The following is a 17624-nucleotide window of genomic DNA, read 5'->3' on the forward strand; positions in this document are numbered from 1 at the left end:
TATTTCGTACTCTGTGGGTGAGAAAGCGGAGTTGGAGAAACGCCCCGAGGTTAAAGGGCTAGTCAGCAGCAGGCTGCTCTGCGGCCCTTTAATCCTGGGCGTGGGCTGTGCACCTACTTCCTAGGTCAGTGAGTCATAATCTAAAGACTGTTCCCCACTTTCCCTCCCTGTCACTGCACAATGGAGTAGGCGGTCGACATGCCATGCCTACTCAACGACAGGGGGATGTGAAAATGTATTTATTGAAATTTACAAATGGTAGAACCTCTTTGAAAGTTTGACAAAAGCCAGGTCTGGCAGTGCATGCCTCTTAAAAAAGAATCTTAACATTCATACCCATAAAATAAAAACAAAATCTTAGAACACAAACACACAGAAACACAAACATTACCCACTTGTGGGTTACCCTCTTCAAGTGTCAAGAACTAAAGAATCCTTTGCTTTGTCCCTACAACCAGGGTCTGGATGGAGTTTACAGTCCAAGTTTGTACAGAGATCTTTTCCTTGAACACTATTCCAGTGTCCTAATTCTTTCCTTTTGTTTTTGTTGTTCCTTCGGGGATTCACAGGTCTCCTGGGGAAAGACCCACGACGGTAGACTGTATGTCAAACATTAACCTTTACTAGACAGGCGCTGCACGGTGCCAAGAAAGCTAGAGTCCAGCTTTCCAGACTCTACTAGAATCCCAAAGCTGACTCTTTAGGAAAGATGGCGCGACAGAAAGGCTGCTATGTGTCCCAGCTGGCAAGTTTTTCATTATTACTTTAATTGGTCTGTTGAGGGCAGGTCAGTAAATCTGGCTTGTCCTAGGTGTCACAGGACCCAGGCTCTAACCCCAACTCCAATAACAATGCTGTCCAAACCGGTAGCAACAAAATCACAAACACTCATTTCCAAGTAGTATATGGCTTTTTGATCCCATCAAATAACTTTATTCACACAAACGTCCCTTAATTTACAAAGCTTCAGTCATTCATACACATTAGGGGGATCCACAGTGTTCAAAGAACTTAAATATAATGTATCATACCAACCCAAGTAAGCCAAGTACAAAAAATGTCCATATAAAGTTGTTCACACATAGGTCCTATATTACCAGCTTCTGTGCAAAAAAAAAAAAAAAAAAAACCAAAAAAACAAAAAAAAAACAAAAAAAAAAAACAAGAAAAGAAAAAAAAAAGAAAGGGAAAATTAGATTAACTAGTATTTGAAACTGACCTTGTGCCTGGCTTTCAACCTCAAAACCAAGTCTGATCCATGTGAGCATTATGAGTAACTGAAATATCCTCCAGGTTTGATGGCAGGCAGCCTTTGGGGTGTCATTTTTTTTTTTTTTTTAAATATTCCCTAAGTAGGTTTCCTTCTTCCTATGATCTCATCTGATTTAAAAAAAAAAAAAAAAAAAAAAAAAAAAGGCTCACTCCTCCGGTACTCTCCCTAATCCTAGGGACCCCTAGGACCCCTAGGCAACCAATGGCAGTAGACTTGTCCCTCAGTGATGGCTGTGGATGCTGACATCAGCCACTGCCATAGAGTCCCTACTGCCGGGTTCCCCTCCCAGAGCATGTTTCCAGACAAGGCTCCAGACCTCTGCAGACCTGAAGGCTGTATGACGAGCTCAGAAATCAGTCTGCTGTCTGCTGGCCTGGAGAGCTGAGGAACCAAGCTCAGCCAATTCTGAGGTAGACTCCAACAGTTGTCTGGAGCTGCCAGACAGGGAAGAAGATGCCAGTCAAGGGGAGGGATAACCCAAAGATCCACCGGGAGTGAAGCCACTGTGTCCCCAGATGTGGAAGAGGGGCACACAAGGAAGAGACAAGGTGGAAAGAGCTCACAGTGAGCAGGGTTGGGAGGGACAACAGGGTTGGGAGGGACAACGGAGTAAGGCAGGGTAGGAACATTCCCCTCCTGGGAGGATAGCAGTCAGACACTCTCTCACTCTTCCCAAGATTCCAAAAGATATCTAAAGGTTAAAACCCACGTTTAATCCACATCCTTTTAAGCTGTCTTCTCAAGCAGGAAACAGCTAATAGCATAAACAGATTTCCACAATGCTCTTTTCCTCTTCTTGGAAAAATATTCACGCAAAAACAATAACCTTATTGCTGCAAACACTGTTTTTCTAAAATAGTGATATGTTAAAGAGCTGAGAATCTTGGAGGAAGGAAGGATGGAGGTGGGAACTATTGGGGCAAGGTGAGGAAGTGGTCTTAGCACCACGGGGTCAGGAAGCGAGTCAAGGGCCTCTGCTCACTCAGGTGTCTGTCTGCCTTCACTGCCACTGGAGCTCCCACTGGCAGTGCCACAAAGGAGGCCAGGCCCTCTCCAGAGTCAGATCTTCACCTAGTGTTGGTGCACTTCTCCAGCTGTAAACAGGGTATTTCTTTAAGTAAACATTAAAACATCCCTCAGGCAGTCAAAGGGCAAACTCTACAAGGTGGGAACAGAGTTCCTACTCCCTGCCCCAATGCGCTAGAGCTAGGTGAGGCTAAAGCCTGAACCTTAGTCTCCTGTGACCAGGAGGGGGTTAGCTGGAGCCAGTTTGGATGGTGCAGTCAGTGTCTTTCTGGCTAGAGGTAAGAACAGGGAGGAACAAAGGCAGTGTGCATATGTGGGCAGCAGCATTTGGTCCTGGTCTAGAGCTGCTGTGAGGGCCACAGAGGCAAGAGGGAGGTGTGTCTGGCTACAGCCCACAGGAGGTGGGTGGGGGCTCAGAGTCTTCCTTCCCTGTGGCTATATACAAGTGGGAGATTATGAGTACCAGTGACAAATGAACACAGAAGACAGCCACCTGCTCTGGCAGAGTCTGGACAGGGAGGACAATGGAATAAGGCACTATGATCTGTCCTGATGACTCCCTTCAGGCACAGGGAGCTGAGCTCTGAGTGCAGAGAACTCAGGCCAGGCCAGTCTCCCAACAGCAATCCTCACACCCAAGAAAATGACAAATGTTAGGAGTTCTGCACACGTCTAGAAGGTGAGCAGGTCTAGCAAACTGGAGGCACCTGAGATGATGCTCCACAGAGCTACCGGCAGGCCTGCAACCCATATAAAGGCAGAGCGGAAATAACAGAGAAGGATGCTGATTCCCAAGAGGGACAGGCAGCTGAGCTTAGAGAAGACTACAGAGCCCACCAGGGGCTGACTCACTGGCCATTGCACAGCAAATATGTCACCGGGCCAGTGTCCATCTATTCGGCTGGCAGGTGATAGCATAGATTGCAGGACAGGGAGGGAAGAACACAGGAACAGGCACTTGGGGCTCAAGACTTGGCTCTCATCTGAGCCAGAGATAGAGGTGCAATCACCAGGCCAGAACCAGCTGGGAGTCATGGAAGACAAGGTGCAGGGAAACAGGCTACCCCTCACCAGGCTACCCACCTGCAACCTATGGGGCTACTTTGACACCCCATATGTGTCAAAGAAAAGTATGATGGGAAAGTCTTGATTGCAGAGAGCGAAGAGATGGAGAAGAGAAAAATGTAGGTATATAGTGATTTGCTAGGCCTGATCCTTTACCAGGAACCCAGCAGGACTATAGCACGGAGAGTGGGGTACTGAGCTCAGAGACTGCTTTTCCCATCTGCTCAGGCACAAAGAGACAGCAGCACCCAGAGGAAGAGAGGAGGGTGGAACAGAAATGGAATGTACTTTGCAATTAGGGGATGCTGCTGTTCCCAGCCCCCTCCCAGGTGCCACTCTGATTAAGCTCAGGAGGCCGCTTAACAACTCAAGAAGACAAGATGCTACCACAGTGCAGCGAGGTGAGAGCCTGCATTACGAGCTGCAGCTGCGTACCCATGGGTCTGCAGCCGCGAATAACAGGAACAGCAGCTGACCTCTGGCCAAGAGGAGAAAGAAACTTTGGTGCTGAGTTGCCTGAGAGAAGGCTGGAAAGTGTTAGTGGACAGAGCTAAGCAGGGTTCAGTGTTGCTCTGGCCTTCCCCACACTACAGCTGCTCAAAGAAAAGCTCCCCTTGGCCTCTCATTTCCCTATCCATCCTATGCTAGTTTAGGAAGAATGAACAAAATGAACACATAGATACCTTCTTTCCTTATCCAGAGACCCCATCCCATGTGGCCAGGGTGAAAAAGCTGAGAAAGTACTGGAGCAACCAAAGGTGCATCCAAGTAGAGGGATGCAGCCGAGAGAATGATGGGGTCCATCAAGAAGGAGCTGAAGGTTATCTTCCCTCAGGAGGCTATAAGAACACTGCAAGGGAGTTAAGAGTGAAAGACTATGCAAACAGAGGCAGCAGAGTCACAGGGATCTAGGTTGGGGATGCTTTAAGATGGCTAGCTGCTATATGGGCCCTCTGCTAGCCACATGGGCATCCCTGTCTGCCTCATACCTCCCTATTCAAGGCAGGTCCTTTCTCTTTCAACAGACAACAGTTTCAAAGAGTTTGATCACCTAACATGAAGTCCCTGGGGGTAAGAGATGGCGCTTGACAGTATCACCCAGTGGTGAGTGACACCATGGATCCTGGTACACAGGGCACACCTTTTACTGCGAGGAAATGATGGCAGCAGCCATTCGAGGGTAATCTGCAATGGTCAAAACTGGACTTTGGGGCCAGGTAGTCTCTGTGACAAGCTGGACTTGCAGCACACTGGGAAGATAATCCAGGAGGCAGAAGGTAAAAAAGTAATGGCCTCATTGCAGTGACAAGAGGCCAAGGAAGACCAAGTCTAACAGAGAGTTGGCACAACAGTCCTAATAGAAGATAGGCGTGTGCAAGTGGGCTGGGGTGTCTTTATCCCCAAGTGATGGGGTCATCACTCTTGGTCTCCTTCCTCAGGAAGACCGGTTGGAAAGGACAGAAGGAAGCAATTCCAACTACAGTGAGTCATGGCATGACCTGGGGCTCCCAAGAACTTGGAAAGAACCAAACCCACGCTTTAGGTCTTCTTTAAGAGTACTTCTGGCAAACCCTGGTCTTCCTCTTCTGAGAGGTTCTTCATTTCTGATCCTGACTGAGGCCTGAGGGCTGGCCAGGACCAACACACCCAAGGAGTCCAAGAGCTCCCACGGCTGGCAGGGAAGTAACTCAGAGGCTGCTTCCTTAGATCTTCGTATCCCTTGGCAGGAGAAACAAACTCTGGGCAGAGAGACGTTCTTTGGGAAATGGGATGCCAGAGCGCAACTGAAAGATGTGTACGAAAGAAACAGAACATGAAAGAGAAAACCAAAATTGCTTCCTAACTTAAGAAATTAACGGACTAACAGTGAATATATGCATAAGCTTTGCCCACATTCAATGTTCTTAAAAACAAAATGAAACAAAAACCCAAACAATAAAAAGGTGCCTGTCCAGAATGTAGCCTTCTGCTCTTCAGAAGTCTTGATGGTTTAATGTTTAAAAAAATAATTATTATTATTATAATAAAGGAAAAACAAAAGGGCAGCGTGGGAAACCCAAGCAAAAGCTTCACATTGTGGGAGGTCCAGCTGTCAGGAGATCGCCACCACCTGTACCCTCTGCCATCCTGTCCGAGACATGATGAGACTGTGGGTCCCGAAGGATCGACCTGGAAGACAGAAGGTAGGCAAGGAGTGGACATTGGATCAGTGAGTGAGGGTACAGAGCCAGCATCCAGACCAAACTGACCCTGCAGTTATGTGTGCCAGGTTTTCTAAATACTGTATGTGGAGGAAGCTGAGCCACCTGTAAAGACACTCCTACGGCTCAGGTAACTGATGTGTTCAAGGTCACAATGACTAAGGGCAGATCTTGGAAGAGGGAGCTAAGGTAGTATGCTGGGTCCAGCTACCAATCTGATACAAATTTTACACCTTATTCCCACTCCAGCTTCTCTGTACTACACAGGATCCATTCCAAATAGAATGTTCCCAACAGACCCTGACGGTCTTGGTTCTATTTAGTCTTTCTTCTCTCCTCACAACAACTCTTATATAATTTCCCTATTCTTTACAAATGAGAAAAGGGTTTTCAGCATCGGAGAACTTATACTAAGTTAGCCAACAAGTTTTAAAGAGACATCATTTTCTCCTCCTAGGTCAGGTGAACTCAGAGCAAGGTTTCCCAGAAGCAAGTAATAGATCCCTCTCTGCCCACAGCCACATCTACTGGAGCTGTAACTGAGTGTTTTGGAGACCAAACAACAGCCCTGCCAGCTGACTATGTTCTTTGGTCTCATAATCTACACCTATGTCACAAGTTGTTTTGGAGATTACATAAATTCAGTTGTGCATGGCTTAATGATATAAGAAATGTAGAACTGCTTGAGCATGACAGTATTCTATGGGACCACCGCTGTATACTGCCTGCTATTTCCTGAAGCATCATTCTGTCTAACTGTACATATACTACTTAGAAGAATGCCTGGTCCTGTGAGCACTGGTTGCTACCTGGGAACTACTTTGGTGCCAGGCCTTGGGAATAAGACAAGAAGCTGCCCTTCAAAGAACCTAGCACACAGAAGTCTATAGAGATTAGTCTTGGGGCAACTCTATATTCTGAGCTACTTAATCTCATAGCTTAGTATAGCTTTGTCCTGGGCAGGGCAGGTCATCTGGGCAGCAATGTTCTAAAGTTTTCAAAGTGTCTAGTTTCACTCTAAATGACTGTCCCAAACAAGCCCTTCCCTGTATGCTTGCAACCCTTCAGTGACTTCCTTGTTCCATGAACACACCAAGTCCATTGTCTAAGGCTTGAGAAGTATGCTCTGGTTCCAGCCCAGAGTACCTTCTTCACCGGAGCTGTGGTCAGTGCAGTCAGACAGCACTGGCCCCATAATCTCAAGTCTGACAGGTGCCCTAGCTCATTGACACCAGACTGGGCCTGTCTGCCTCTGTCTCTTTCTCGATTGTCTTCCATCTCTTTTGGGCTCTGAGTAGAATGAGTATAAAGTATAAGGCCTACAGAAGGTTCTGACATATCCAATGAGCCCATTTCTCCTTTGCCTGTGTCTGCAGCTAAACTCTCAATGTACCTGCAGTCATTCGGCCATCACAAGCGGCTGTAGGTGCCACAGGAAAGGCATCCCCCCACACTGATGGAGGAGTGCAAACAGCCTGTGGGGAGCAGCTGGAAGAGCTTTAAGAACTTCAGATATGCTAAGAGCTAGACAGCCTGGTAGCTCCGCTTCTAGAAACTTAGCTTCACTGCTAACTCTAAACATGGAAAAAGAATTCACAAAGATGAGAATAAATTATGAGACATTACTTCCAATGTCCAAAACTAACAGACTAAATGATCTATCAGCTCACTGTTATAATAAAAAATGAGAGTTGGGTGGCGTTGGTGCATCAGTCTGAAGCCTGTTAGAGTCAAGTGGGATACATATGTTACACACTGCATGGTAGAAAGCAGAAATATAGTTTGTCTCTGCAGCTCAGGATGGAGGTAATAGGTGAAAATTTGTGGTGTTTGGATGGATGAGGCCTCTGGGAGGTAATTAGGAATACATAAGTCATTTGGGTGGGATCCCATGATTAAGCTCTGGTGGTTGTTTAAGATCCTAGGAGCTAGAGGGATGACTCGGTGGTTTAAGAACATTGGTTGCTCTTCCAGAGAACCAGGGTTTGAGTTCCAGTACCCACATGGCAGCTAGCAAGCATCTATAATTCCAGTTTCGTAGGATCTGATACCCTTTCATCCACCATGGAAACTAGGCATATATAATGCACATACATACATGTAGTTAAAGCAGTCATTCACATAAGAATCTAAAAAAAAAGGGCGATCCTACACACACACACACACAGGCTTCTTAATATATGATGCTCTCCATGTTGCCTCAAAAGACAGCCAACAAGAAGGGCCATCCTCAGAGATGGACCTCTGACTTAGGACCCAAGACCAAGAATTACCCTTTTTCTTTACTTTTAATAAACTATTATTAAAACAAAGAACTTGTACATAAAAACCAGAATGCACCAAAATTAACCAGACCCAGTGTCTATACATAAAAGCATGCACTCCGGAAAGAGGTTAGGTACAGAGTAAGGGAGGCATCTCCAAGCAAGGGGAAATAGAATATATAGTTATAGACGAATTGGGGAATGGGATGGGAGGATTAAACTAAAAGGGGGGGGGGGAAGGGCAATAAAGGGAATATGGGGAGGGACAACTAACATTATGGGCCATTGGAGGGGTTCATATAGAAACTTACTACTATAGAAGTTTTTTTTAAAAAAATATTTTTATTTATTTATTTTGTATACAATATTCTGTCTGTGTGTATGCCTGCAGGCCAGAAAAGGGCACCAGACTCCATTACTGATGGTTGTGAGCCACCATGTGGTTGCTGGGAGTTGAGCTCAGGACCTTTGGAAGAGCAGGCAATGCTCTTAACCACTGAGCCATCTCTCTAGCCCTACTATAGAAGTTTCTTATAACATATACATATATGAAAGAAATCTAAATGTAATAACCAGTTAATGGAGGAGAAATGCCCTCACTAGACATTTTTGACTTGACCCAACAAAGAGACATACAACTGGACCATGCGTAGAGAATGAGGATATGTATGACACCAAGGACACAACAGGACACAGGATAAACATATGAACTTGGACTGTGCTAACATGCATAGGTCCAAGTCAGATAGGGCCCAGCACTGAGAGGGAGAACCAGACAAAGCTTCCATCCCTAACCAGAAAGTTATCTTCAAGTGACAACAGCTTGCCAAAGAAAACCTAGTCTTCTCCAAGGGAGTCTTCTCCAAGGGAGTTTGAGTATATAAACTACACTTAAGGGCAGGCCCCTCCCCTACCATGCCCAGCAGTTGATGGCCAACACAAAGCAAACTCACTGGTACTTTTGGAGACTATTTTTGCATCTTTTTTGTTTTGTTTTGTACCTTACTGGTCGGTCTTCCACTTGCACATTAATTTCCAACTTGGGGAATTTGTGTGTGTATGTGTGTCTTTTGTGTAAGTATCTCTGTACATATGTGTTTCTTCTGGGTTTTTTGTTTGTTCTGTTTTAATTAAATTTTGTCTTTTTTTTTTTAATGTGTCTGTTTCTTAAGAACAGAAAGAAAAAGGAATGGAGTTTGGTGGGTGAAGAGGTGGGAGAATCTAGAAGTTGGGAAAGGGAAACCATGATCGTAACTATATGGAAAAAAGTTTTCAAAACAAAAAAAAAAAATCAAAAACAAAACCAGCATGCACCAAAATTAACCAGACCCAAAATCTATGATAAAAAGCGTGTACTTTGGAGAAAAACCTCAGATCTCTGAGGCCTACCCCTTCACTGGATGCTTCTGCTCCCCTACTAGCAAGCAATAGGAATTAAAAGATTCCCCCAAAGATTCGTTTGAGGACTTATTCCCAGGCTTCAGCTGGGAAAAACTCATGCACTCCCCGATGACTTGGCAGCCATTCCAGCCTCGTGTAGCTTTTCCCTGTTGCTTTCTGCTTTGTTTTCAGTAGATGAACAGGTGAAGCAGAAGACAGACAAGTATACCTTCCCCAGGGAAGCCACAGCACAGTGTGCTCACGGGAAGATGGAGGAGGCACTTTTTGCTACCTCAACAAGAACAGTAAAGACTATCTGGTCTGAAGTCAAAGCAGCCAGCCCATCATTAATGCAGACGATGATGAAGAGTGCAGGTCCCAGCCTTGGTGGGCTCTTGTTCATCACCTTTCATCCTAGCCGATGCCAAAACCGTGGCTCCCTTGTTGACCAGGCTAGAGCATGTGGGTCTGATTCTGATACCTAGCATCAACCAGGGTTTTCCTTGTTGCTCTCGGTGGGACCCCTAAGCACAGAGCCTTTCTGAAAGTCAACGGCATATCTGCTAAGCATAATGAAGAATGGTAACTAACCATCTGTAATGGACTTTATGGCAGATATGGCCTTGGAATAGGTGGTCTGGCAGGTTTAGGTTTTTTGTTTTGTTTTTTTCCCAGTGGTATCTTAGAGCACAGAAACTAGAAAGAGCTGAGGTGAGCAAGGGATGGAAAGAAGTGGCTAGAGATGCCCATCTCCTGCCCTCCCTATTCCTAAACAGACACAAAATAAAGGATGTCCCTTAATCTAAAAGCACAGCCTTTCTCCCTGTGTGTCTGTATCGTTTAATAGTAGGAACACTGAAAAACTGACCCCCCCCACTGTCCCCTAGTTTATTAATTAATAAGATAACTGCATTATCTTAAGAAATATGTTTAAAAACATGGCACATGAAATACAGCTCTCTCGTTCCCAGACTCCATGAAGGAAAGGCACAGGCTTTACAGGAAACACCTGAGCGTCTGAAGCTGGCTTCTACCTCCTGGTCACAGTCATGATCGCTGTCTTCCGCTCTCCCTTCTTTTGGAAATGCAGACAGTACAATTTACACTCTGCTGTGGGGAGTGGGAACTCCAGTAGACTGCCAGCGGTTCATCTTGTCTACTTATACCCGTCTATTCACTGCTCAGCTGGCGGAGCGGGCTCTCAAACTACCATGCTCTCAAGCATTAATGGTCATTTGGGCTCTTAGAGCATCAGACCGGAATACCTAGAACTTAACTTTTTTGTTTTGTTGAATCAGGATCTCATTCTGGGTTAGACTCAGGCTGGTCTCTAGGTAAAGACCACCTTATCCTCCCTGAGTACTGGGATTACAAGTAAGAGTCATCATGACTAGCCTAGAATTCACTCATCAAGGCTTAATTCAGGAACTATCTCATATCTTCTATATTGGTGGAAGGATTAACGGTGGTGAGCTCTGTTCACAGCACATATATCTCTGCCATAATGATCCCAGAGACAATCCTCCTGCCTCTTCAGTGCTAGAATTACAGGCAGGCACTACCATGTCCAGTTTCCCAATAGTCATTTTGTTAAAGCAAAATTTACAACTTGGTCTGGAGTCAGCCTTCCCGAGGTGAGAGTTTCTTTGTTTTAGGCTTTAGCTCCCACTCTTCTGCTTCCTTCCTCATCTAGCTGTCACCAAGCATTCCGGGTCCCTCTTTGTACCTCCTCCCAGGAAGCACGTCCAAAGAACAATCTTTACAAGGACGCTGCTTTGCGGTGGGCCGCCAGGCCTGACAGTCAGCCTCTACTACCTCACAATCCCTTAGACGAGTCTGCCAATTCCCTGAGGGCTATCAATTACCAGGTGGTGACGAATGCTACAAGCTCATATACTGAATGGCTGACAGAAACTTTCAAATTAGTGTACATGGCAATATAAAACTAATTTATGTACTTCTAAGACATTCAACAGGACAGCACTTTAAGGGGAAAATATGGTTATAAGAACTTCCGCCTGTGACTAAGCTCCTAGCCCACTGCCCAGTGCTTACATGCACAGCAAGCATCTGAACAGTCAGTGCATGGAGGAAAGCTTATTCACACCTATGATGGTTGGGCTACTTCTCCACTCTCTGACATCTGGTGAGGGACAGAGTTGGGACTGTGCCCAACCGTGATGCCTGCGCTACTCTGGAACTAAGCCATTCCTTGGCTCTCTCACCATCAGAGCTGAACAGGAGAAACAAAGCATACAGAGACCATGGATTTTTCTAACATTTAGACAGTCTACTGCTTATAGAAAGAGGTTCCTGGCTCCACCGTTTCTTTCCAACTTCTCATCAGGAGAAATCCCCTCAAAGAGAAAGCAGATTCCACACAACGCTCATGTGGAAAGAGCTCCTGGAACCCAGAGTGGCAAAGCTGTCATGATTCATGACAAGAGCAAAATTAGAAGCTGGCAACTATCTATCTGTAAGATGGCAAGCAAATAAATAGTAATTAGTTTTTAAAATAGCTTACTTGCCCAGGCTAGCAGGTAGCTCAGGAGGTAATGACAGAGCTCTGGCAGTGCTAGAAGGACTGGAACTCCACGTTCGTAATCCACGATGTCAGAGGGGTGGCTGTGAACAGACAGCAGCTTCCTCCCGTCTTCTAGATCCCACACCCACCCTGTTGAGAGGGATGTGGCCTCCACACGACCACCTAAGCCGTAGCAGTACACTAAGTCTTGCACTTAGCTGTGGAGGCCTGTTCAGCAGCAGTGGAGGATCAGCATCTCTACAGGGTGACAGGAGGAGAAAGAGAAAAAAGGGGCCTGGCTTCCAGTGTCATTGCTTTCCCAAGTGCTCAATGAAGAACTTGACAACAGGGAGGGGATTTTTAATCCAAGGTCCTTCTAATCTCAGGAACGTAGCACAAGTTCAAGAATCCCCGAGGGCCTCAAACTCTCAGTAAGTCAGAAGCAGTTTTCTGGAAGACTATCTCACTATTCAGATCCTGAAACAAATCCGCCAGGAGCCTGACTTATGCAGACAAAAAACTAACCAGAGGCACCATATCAAGAGGAACTGCCCACAGTTCTGGAGTAGGCACAGGTAAACAGTACAGCCTGTGTGGCAGAGATGCTGAGGAAGCATGTCAGGGAGAAAGGGTGAGGCGAGTCTCAGCTCAACATGCTGAGCCTTTGCTTTTCTCTGAAGTCTTCAAGCAGAACCTGAGACCCTTCTTAACGGTATGACACCATTGAGACATGGGCTCTATCTCCTCTCCTATCATCTGAAGCTGGTTCCACAGCTACCTTGCTCCCTAAGAAACACAGTTTTGAAGCACCACTGCCAGGCCCAATAGACGTCAGGGCAGGAGCCGGTGAGAGAAAGGACATGAACAGATTTAAAGCCAGGATAGTAGCATGCTGTTGAAAACACATCAGCTTTTCCTCTACTGTGTCAGAAGGCTCCGCAGGGGCACTAAGTGAGTCTATGGCAACTACACAATCAGGGAGCTCTTACACATGAAGGCATAATAAGGCAGTGGTCACATTGACTGTACTACTGACAATACTATTTTAGGCCATCTGATTCCTTAAAGTGTGCTGCCAAAATTAATAGTATTAAAAAAGTTCACCAAATGTTCAAAAGAAGGAATCACTGGCCATAATGGACGAGTCTCGAGTTAAAAGGCTCCATGGTGACCTAACAGTAGGCAGAGCCACCCGCTGAGTCATCCTGAATGTGCTAGAGAACTTGGACTCATTGAGACCTCTGATCTGGCCTTGCCTGACTCAATAGGTCTGGGGCTGGGGCTGGTGTTTTCCTGCAGCACTTTAGCTAGTAAGCAGGTCCTAAATGTAATAAGACTAAAGGAGAGACAATGTTTTGTTCCTAGAAACAACTAATAAAATCAGCAGTTAGATAGGTAGATATAATACCCTTCCTCAAGCTTTTTAAGTGTAGGGCTGAAATAAAAACTGCCAACTGCCTCAGTTGGGCCCCACAGAACCAGGTTCAACTGTAGTGGCTATGATTGGCAGAAAAAGGGATCCAGAGGAAAGTCTGGGATCCTGGGATTTCCCCAAAGGACACTTTCCCACTGGGAAGTCACCTAAGTCCTTGTCACTAAAGGCGAGGTCACTCTTCCATGTGGTGACAGCGTAATTCGTGGTTATAAAAAGAAAGACCCAAGGCCAGAATGGTATGGTCTAAAAGAAAGACCATATGGTCTTCCAGTTAAAGCTCAAAGCCGGGCACGCCAAGAGAAACTCTTGGGGCTCTTTCTAAGGAGTCTATGGCTTTCTTGGGGAAAAGTCTCCACACATTATTAGGGAGAAAGAAAATGAAGCTCAAGGGCAGTCTGTGAAGGTTTTGCAAAAACAAATACCACGGCGCGGATAAAATGTGGCACTGCCACTGTGAGGTTTTGCTGCTGAACTGCGATGGAGACTACTGTGCGCACCAGGCAGCATTTCCCACAGGGAACCAGCCCAGAGAGAGGAAATGCCCAAAGCCACTGATACAGCAAGTGGAGTGCGGTCTAAACGAAGATTGCCTAGCATGTCCCTAAATGTCACTACTGTGCAAGCAAGCTTCCATGCTCCGACGTGGTTAGTGAACTGTGTAGCTTCACGCCCTCTACAGAGGTTGTCTTGCCAGGTGTGTTACTGGAGCTCTACCCCAGGTCGGACCCACCCTCCTAAAATGCTAGGGGCACTGTTCCACCCACTCTCAAGCCCCACCTTATTTGCAAGACCAAGTTCCTCTTTTTTAGGCTGACAAAGCCCCTGGTGGCTCAAGGATAGCTCCTTAGATTTGCAGTCAGTTCAGGACGCCCTTCTCCAAGTAGGGCTAGGTGAGTGGGCCCCATCTGTTGCTGTCACTCATCTCAACAAAAGACAGCACTCTTTTCTCTGAGCTACTACTGGCCTTGAGTGGACTCAGGATCCCCCTGGGGTTGACTATCTGACCTCTCCTGGGGAGTTCAATGGAGGAGGGCCTGGACTGGAGCTCTAGCCCTTGCCAGGGCTCAATCACTTCCTGTCTGGAATGGACAGCAATACCAAGGACACAAAGGAATACTGAGTAGGCAAGCTCAGCAAGGTGATGATAAAGAAGTGAGCTTGTGCCGGGCGGTGGTGGCGCACGCCTTTAATCCCAGCACTTGGGAGGCAGAGGCAGGTGGATCTCTGTGAGTTCGAGACCAGCCTGGTCTACAAGAGCTAGTTCCAGGACAGGCTCCAAAACCACAGAGAAACCCTGTCTCGAAAAAACAAAACAAAACAAAAAAAAAAAAAAAAAAAAAAAAAAAAAAAAAAAGAAGTGAGCTTGTCCCAGGCCTGCTCCTCTGCAAAAGCAAGCAATAAAATGCAAGACCACCAGTATGCATCTGCTCATGAGTGCAAAGGGAAAGGACCTAGGGGTTCCTGGGTTCTACTGCCAAGTCCTGCCTCTCCTTTGTATCGTGTATCATTCAAACCAAGGTGTGAAAAGATGCTGAAAGAAAGAGGCCTCTTCTTCACCAGCTACAGAAGGAGGACCCTACACTTTCGATAATTGTACTTAAGTGTCCTAAAGACAGCTGAGAGGACTGTGACGACGGCTTGAAGCTCTCTTTCTATCTGATCAGAATTATAATCTGATTAGTAGGAAATTCCTTGCTTATGGAGTCTTAGCAAGGACTGTCAATTGGAATCACCTTCCACCATAGCTCCATTAACCCAACATCAAGGAATGGGGTTGCAGAAGACTCCTGTTTAGTCTTCCCACAGCACCAACCCCATCTCATCTCTACAAGTAGGTGGGCAAGTGGAGTTCTGGTTTTCTGTAACAGTGGGAAGGAGCTGTGTGCTGTGTCTCCAAAGGCTTTTTATACCACACTAGAATGAACCTCGGCCCTGAGATGGTCTGGGGAGGGAGGAGGACATCTGGACTGTGTCAGTGGTGACAGCTGTACTTCACTTTAGGTACTTGGCTTAAACCCCAGAACAAGCAGAAAGGTAAAATGTCACCCTGTTTGTCTGGGGTGTGGCAGTTTTCACACCCATTTCTGCTGCCCCATGCAAGCCGAGAATTCCTTCCAAACATTTACCAGATCCAAACAGGCAATCTGGTTACTAACAACAAACGAGTGAGCCCTTACTTGCAACTTCCAGTTTTCTTTATGTCTGGTACAAGGGGCTGGGTCCTGCTGGCAGTGTCTGTGCAGTCTGCCAGGATCTAACAGCAGCACACCCCTAAATGCCTGAGGCTTGTCCTAGACTTCAGCTTTCTAGAAGGGCATGTCTTAGGCAAGTCCAAAAAGTAGAAAAGGAAAAGCAAAGGGGTGCCAGCTCTATCTGGATGCTAAGGGTGTCCCTTTCCCCAGAGAATGGACAGAGATGCACAATCAACCAGTAGACTCACATCATTTTGGTAGCTTTACTTACTGAACAATATGATAAATACTAAAACCCAACATGATATAGGCAATCTGTTTCTCCCATCACTGTTATAGTACCATGCCTCTGAGCTCAGAAAACAAACTAAAAAAATCCAGCCAGCCATCATTCACAAGACTCCTTCACCCAGCTTCAAATCAAGATTAGTTTTGTAGCCGGAAAACAAGCATTTCTATCTTCCTTACTATGCCTTATGGGGTACCTGGGTGGTTCTAATACATTCTTCCCAAGTCCCTAGGCATCATTTTCTTTAACAAAGAAACAAAATACAGCATTCTCTCTGACCTGTTTATGTTGCAGGCTGAGTACAGCTTTCCCCTGGCACCTCTTACTGAAAGCGAAATTCCGTTAAGTTGGGAAATTCACGGCAGTGTTTTATAGTATTGATTTATTTTAAACTTGGTTGGCATTTTTAAGACCTGCCATGCCTCTGAGCCCTAGAAATGCTGAAAGAGGTCTCTATTTTGTCTGATTTGGAATATCATGAGGTATTAAGTAAAATAAAGAGGGGCTGGCAACTTATCTGCTCTTGCCCACTTTGTCAAGACAAAATCTTGGGTCCTCTCCCCGGGCCTGAACCCAAGCATCACCGCTCAGGAACTGCACCTCCCTTCCTTCCACAGCAGCGTATCCTGAGTGAGCAAAGCCTCCTCCGGACATACCCAAGCGATCGCTTCTCATCCAACTCTGATAAGACATTCCCAAACTCCCTCAAGAACCAGCCCTAAGATTTCTCACAAAGGCTTCCCTGCTCTCCAGAGTCATCATCTACAACTAAACTGCAAGTTCTCAGGAGACAACGCTGAATTCCAAATGACCAGTGTCACCAATGGGCAACTGCCTGCCAGGTACTAAGATGGCTCCCCTACCAAACCTGACTTGGCCCCAGAATCTTTCAACACAGGGCTGCAGGCAGCCCCACCCATCAGAGCAGACAAAAATGATGGCACCTGAAGCTTCAGTGGGGATTTGATAGAGTTGGGAGATTTGTCCGTCGCTGAGAATTATTAACACTGCCGTTCTGCTTTGGGTCCTCAGCTACCTGAAATCTCTGGCTCAATCTTGGGAATAGGCTTCAGCCAGGATTCTCTTTTCTCAAGGGGCTACTGCACTACTTAAACGAGAACCTTCTTGGTTATATGGGTGTCTCTATCCTAGCCCCTCCCCTGTCGATGTCTAGAGCAGTGTCAGAGTAACCTGAAGAAATCTGTACACAGGCAGACATCACCTAATGCAAGGGCTGGGCTGGTCATCCTGCTGTGGGGTGCAGAGCCAAGAGCAGGGCTCTCAGCACAGTGTTTCCCACCACCTCCTCAGCATGAACCCACACAAACGTGGTTTTCAAGAGACTGAAGAATGGAAGGATGGAGCCTCCACCACACACATTGTATCAGATTCTGACTCTTAATCAACTGCTGCTCTCTCATGTACAGAATGAGGACTAGCACCTAACTAGGCAGATGATGTAAAACAGTAAGTACCTAACAATGAAAACTTACTCCCTGGATAAGTTAATTCAGGGATATAAATGAAGGGCCATTGGTCCTAACTCACAGCCCCCCTCCCCAAAGTAGGCTTCATTGATAACATGAAGTTATTACTTCAGTCAGTTGGAGGGTCTTCATGTCCCTGGGGTACCAAAAGATGGGAGTTGGAAGAAAGCTAAACCTTCGGACAGCTTTGCTGGCAGTTGGAAGATTATCAGAATCCCTCAGATTTGCCCAAGGGATGCGATCTCTGCTGGGTTGAATCAAGGATGCCAGAGAGAGCCATGTGAGCAGCATCTGGGCCTTGCTACCAACAGCCCCAGGGCAGAAACAAAGGCCACCCGGGTGGGTCTACAACCCATTACAGGGCTGGCAGCTCAGCTTCCTCCAGTTTGAGAGCAGGAGCCATCAAGAGGGGGCAACAGGATGCCCCAGGAAGCTGCCTGGACCTGATACCAGCCTTCCCCATCTGGAAGGAAAACTCCAAAACACCT

General features: G+C 46.3%; 1 protein-coding gene across 2 annotated transcripts in view; it reads right to left on the bottom strand.

Moving 5' to 3' along the window:
* Positions 1-913: 913 nt before the first annotated feature.
* Positions 914-17624, bottom strand: part of Stk35 (serine/threonine kinase 35) — a 32492-nt gene continuing 15781 nt past the window's right edge. For both annotated transcript variants that reach the window (XM_057781249.1, XM_057781248.1), the window contains one exon: positions 914-5533. In XM_057781249.1, the coding sequence (XP_057637232.1) occupies positions 5457-5533 (77 nt within the window). In that variant the 3' untranslated portion in view covers positions 914-5456. The remainder of the gene's footprint in view (positions 5534-17624) is intronic.

The sequence above is a fragment of the Chionomys nivalis genome, chromosome 9 (genome assembly GCF_950005125.1).
Source record: "Chionomys nivalis chromosome 9, mChiNiv1.1, whole genome shotgun sequence".
Taxonomy (NCBI): domain Eukaryota; kingdom Metazoa; phylum Chordata; class Mammalia; order Rodentia; family Cricetidae; genus Chionomys; species Chionomys nivalis.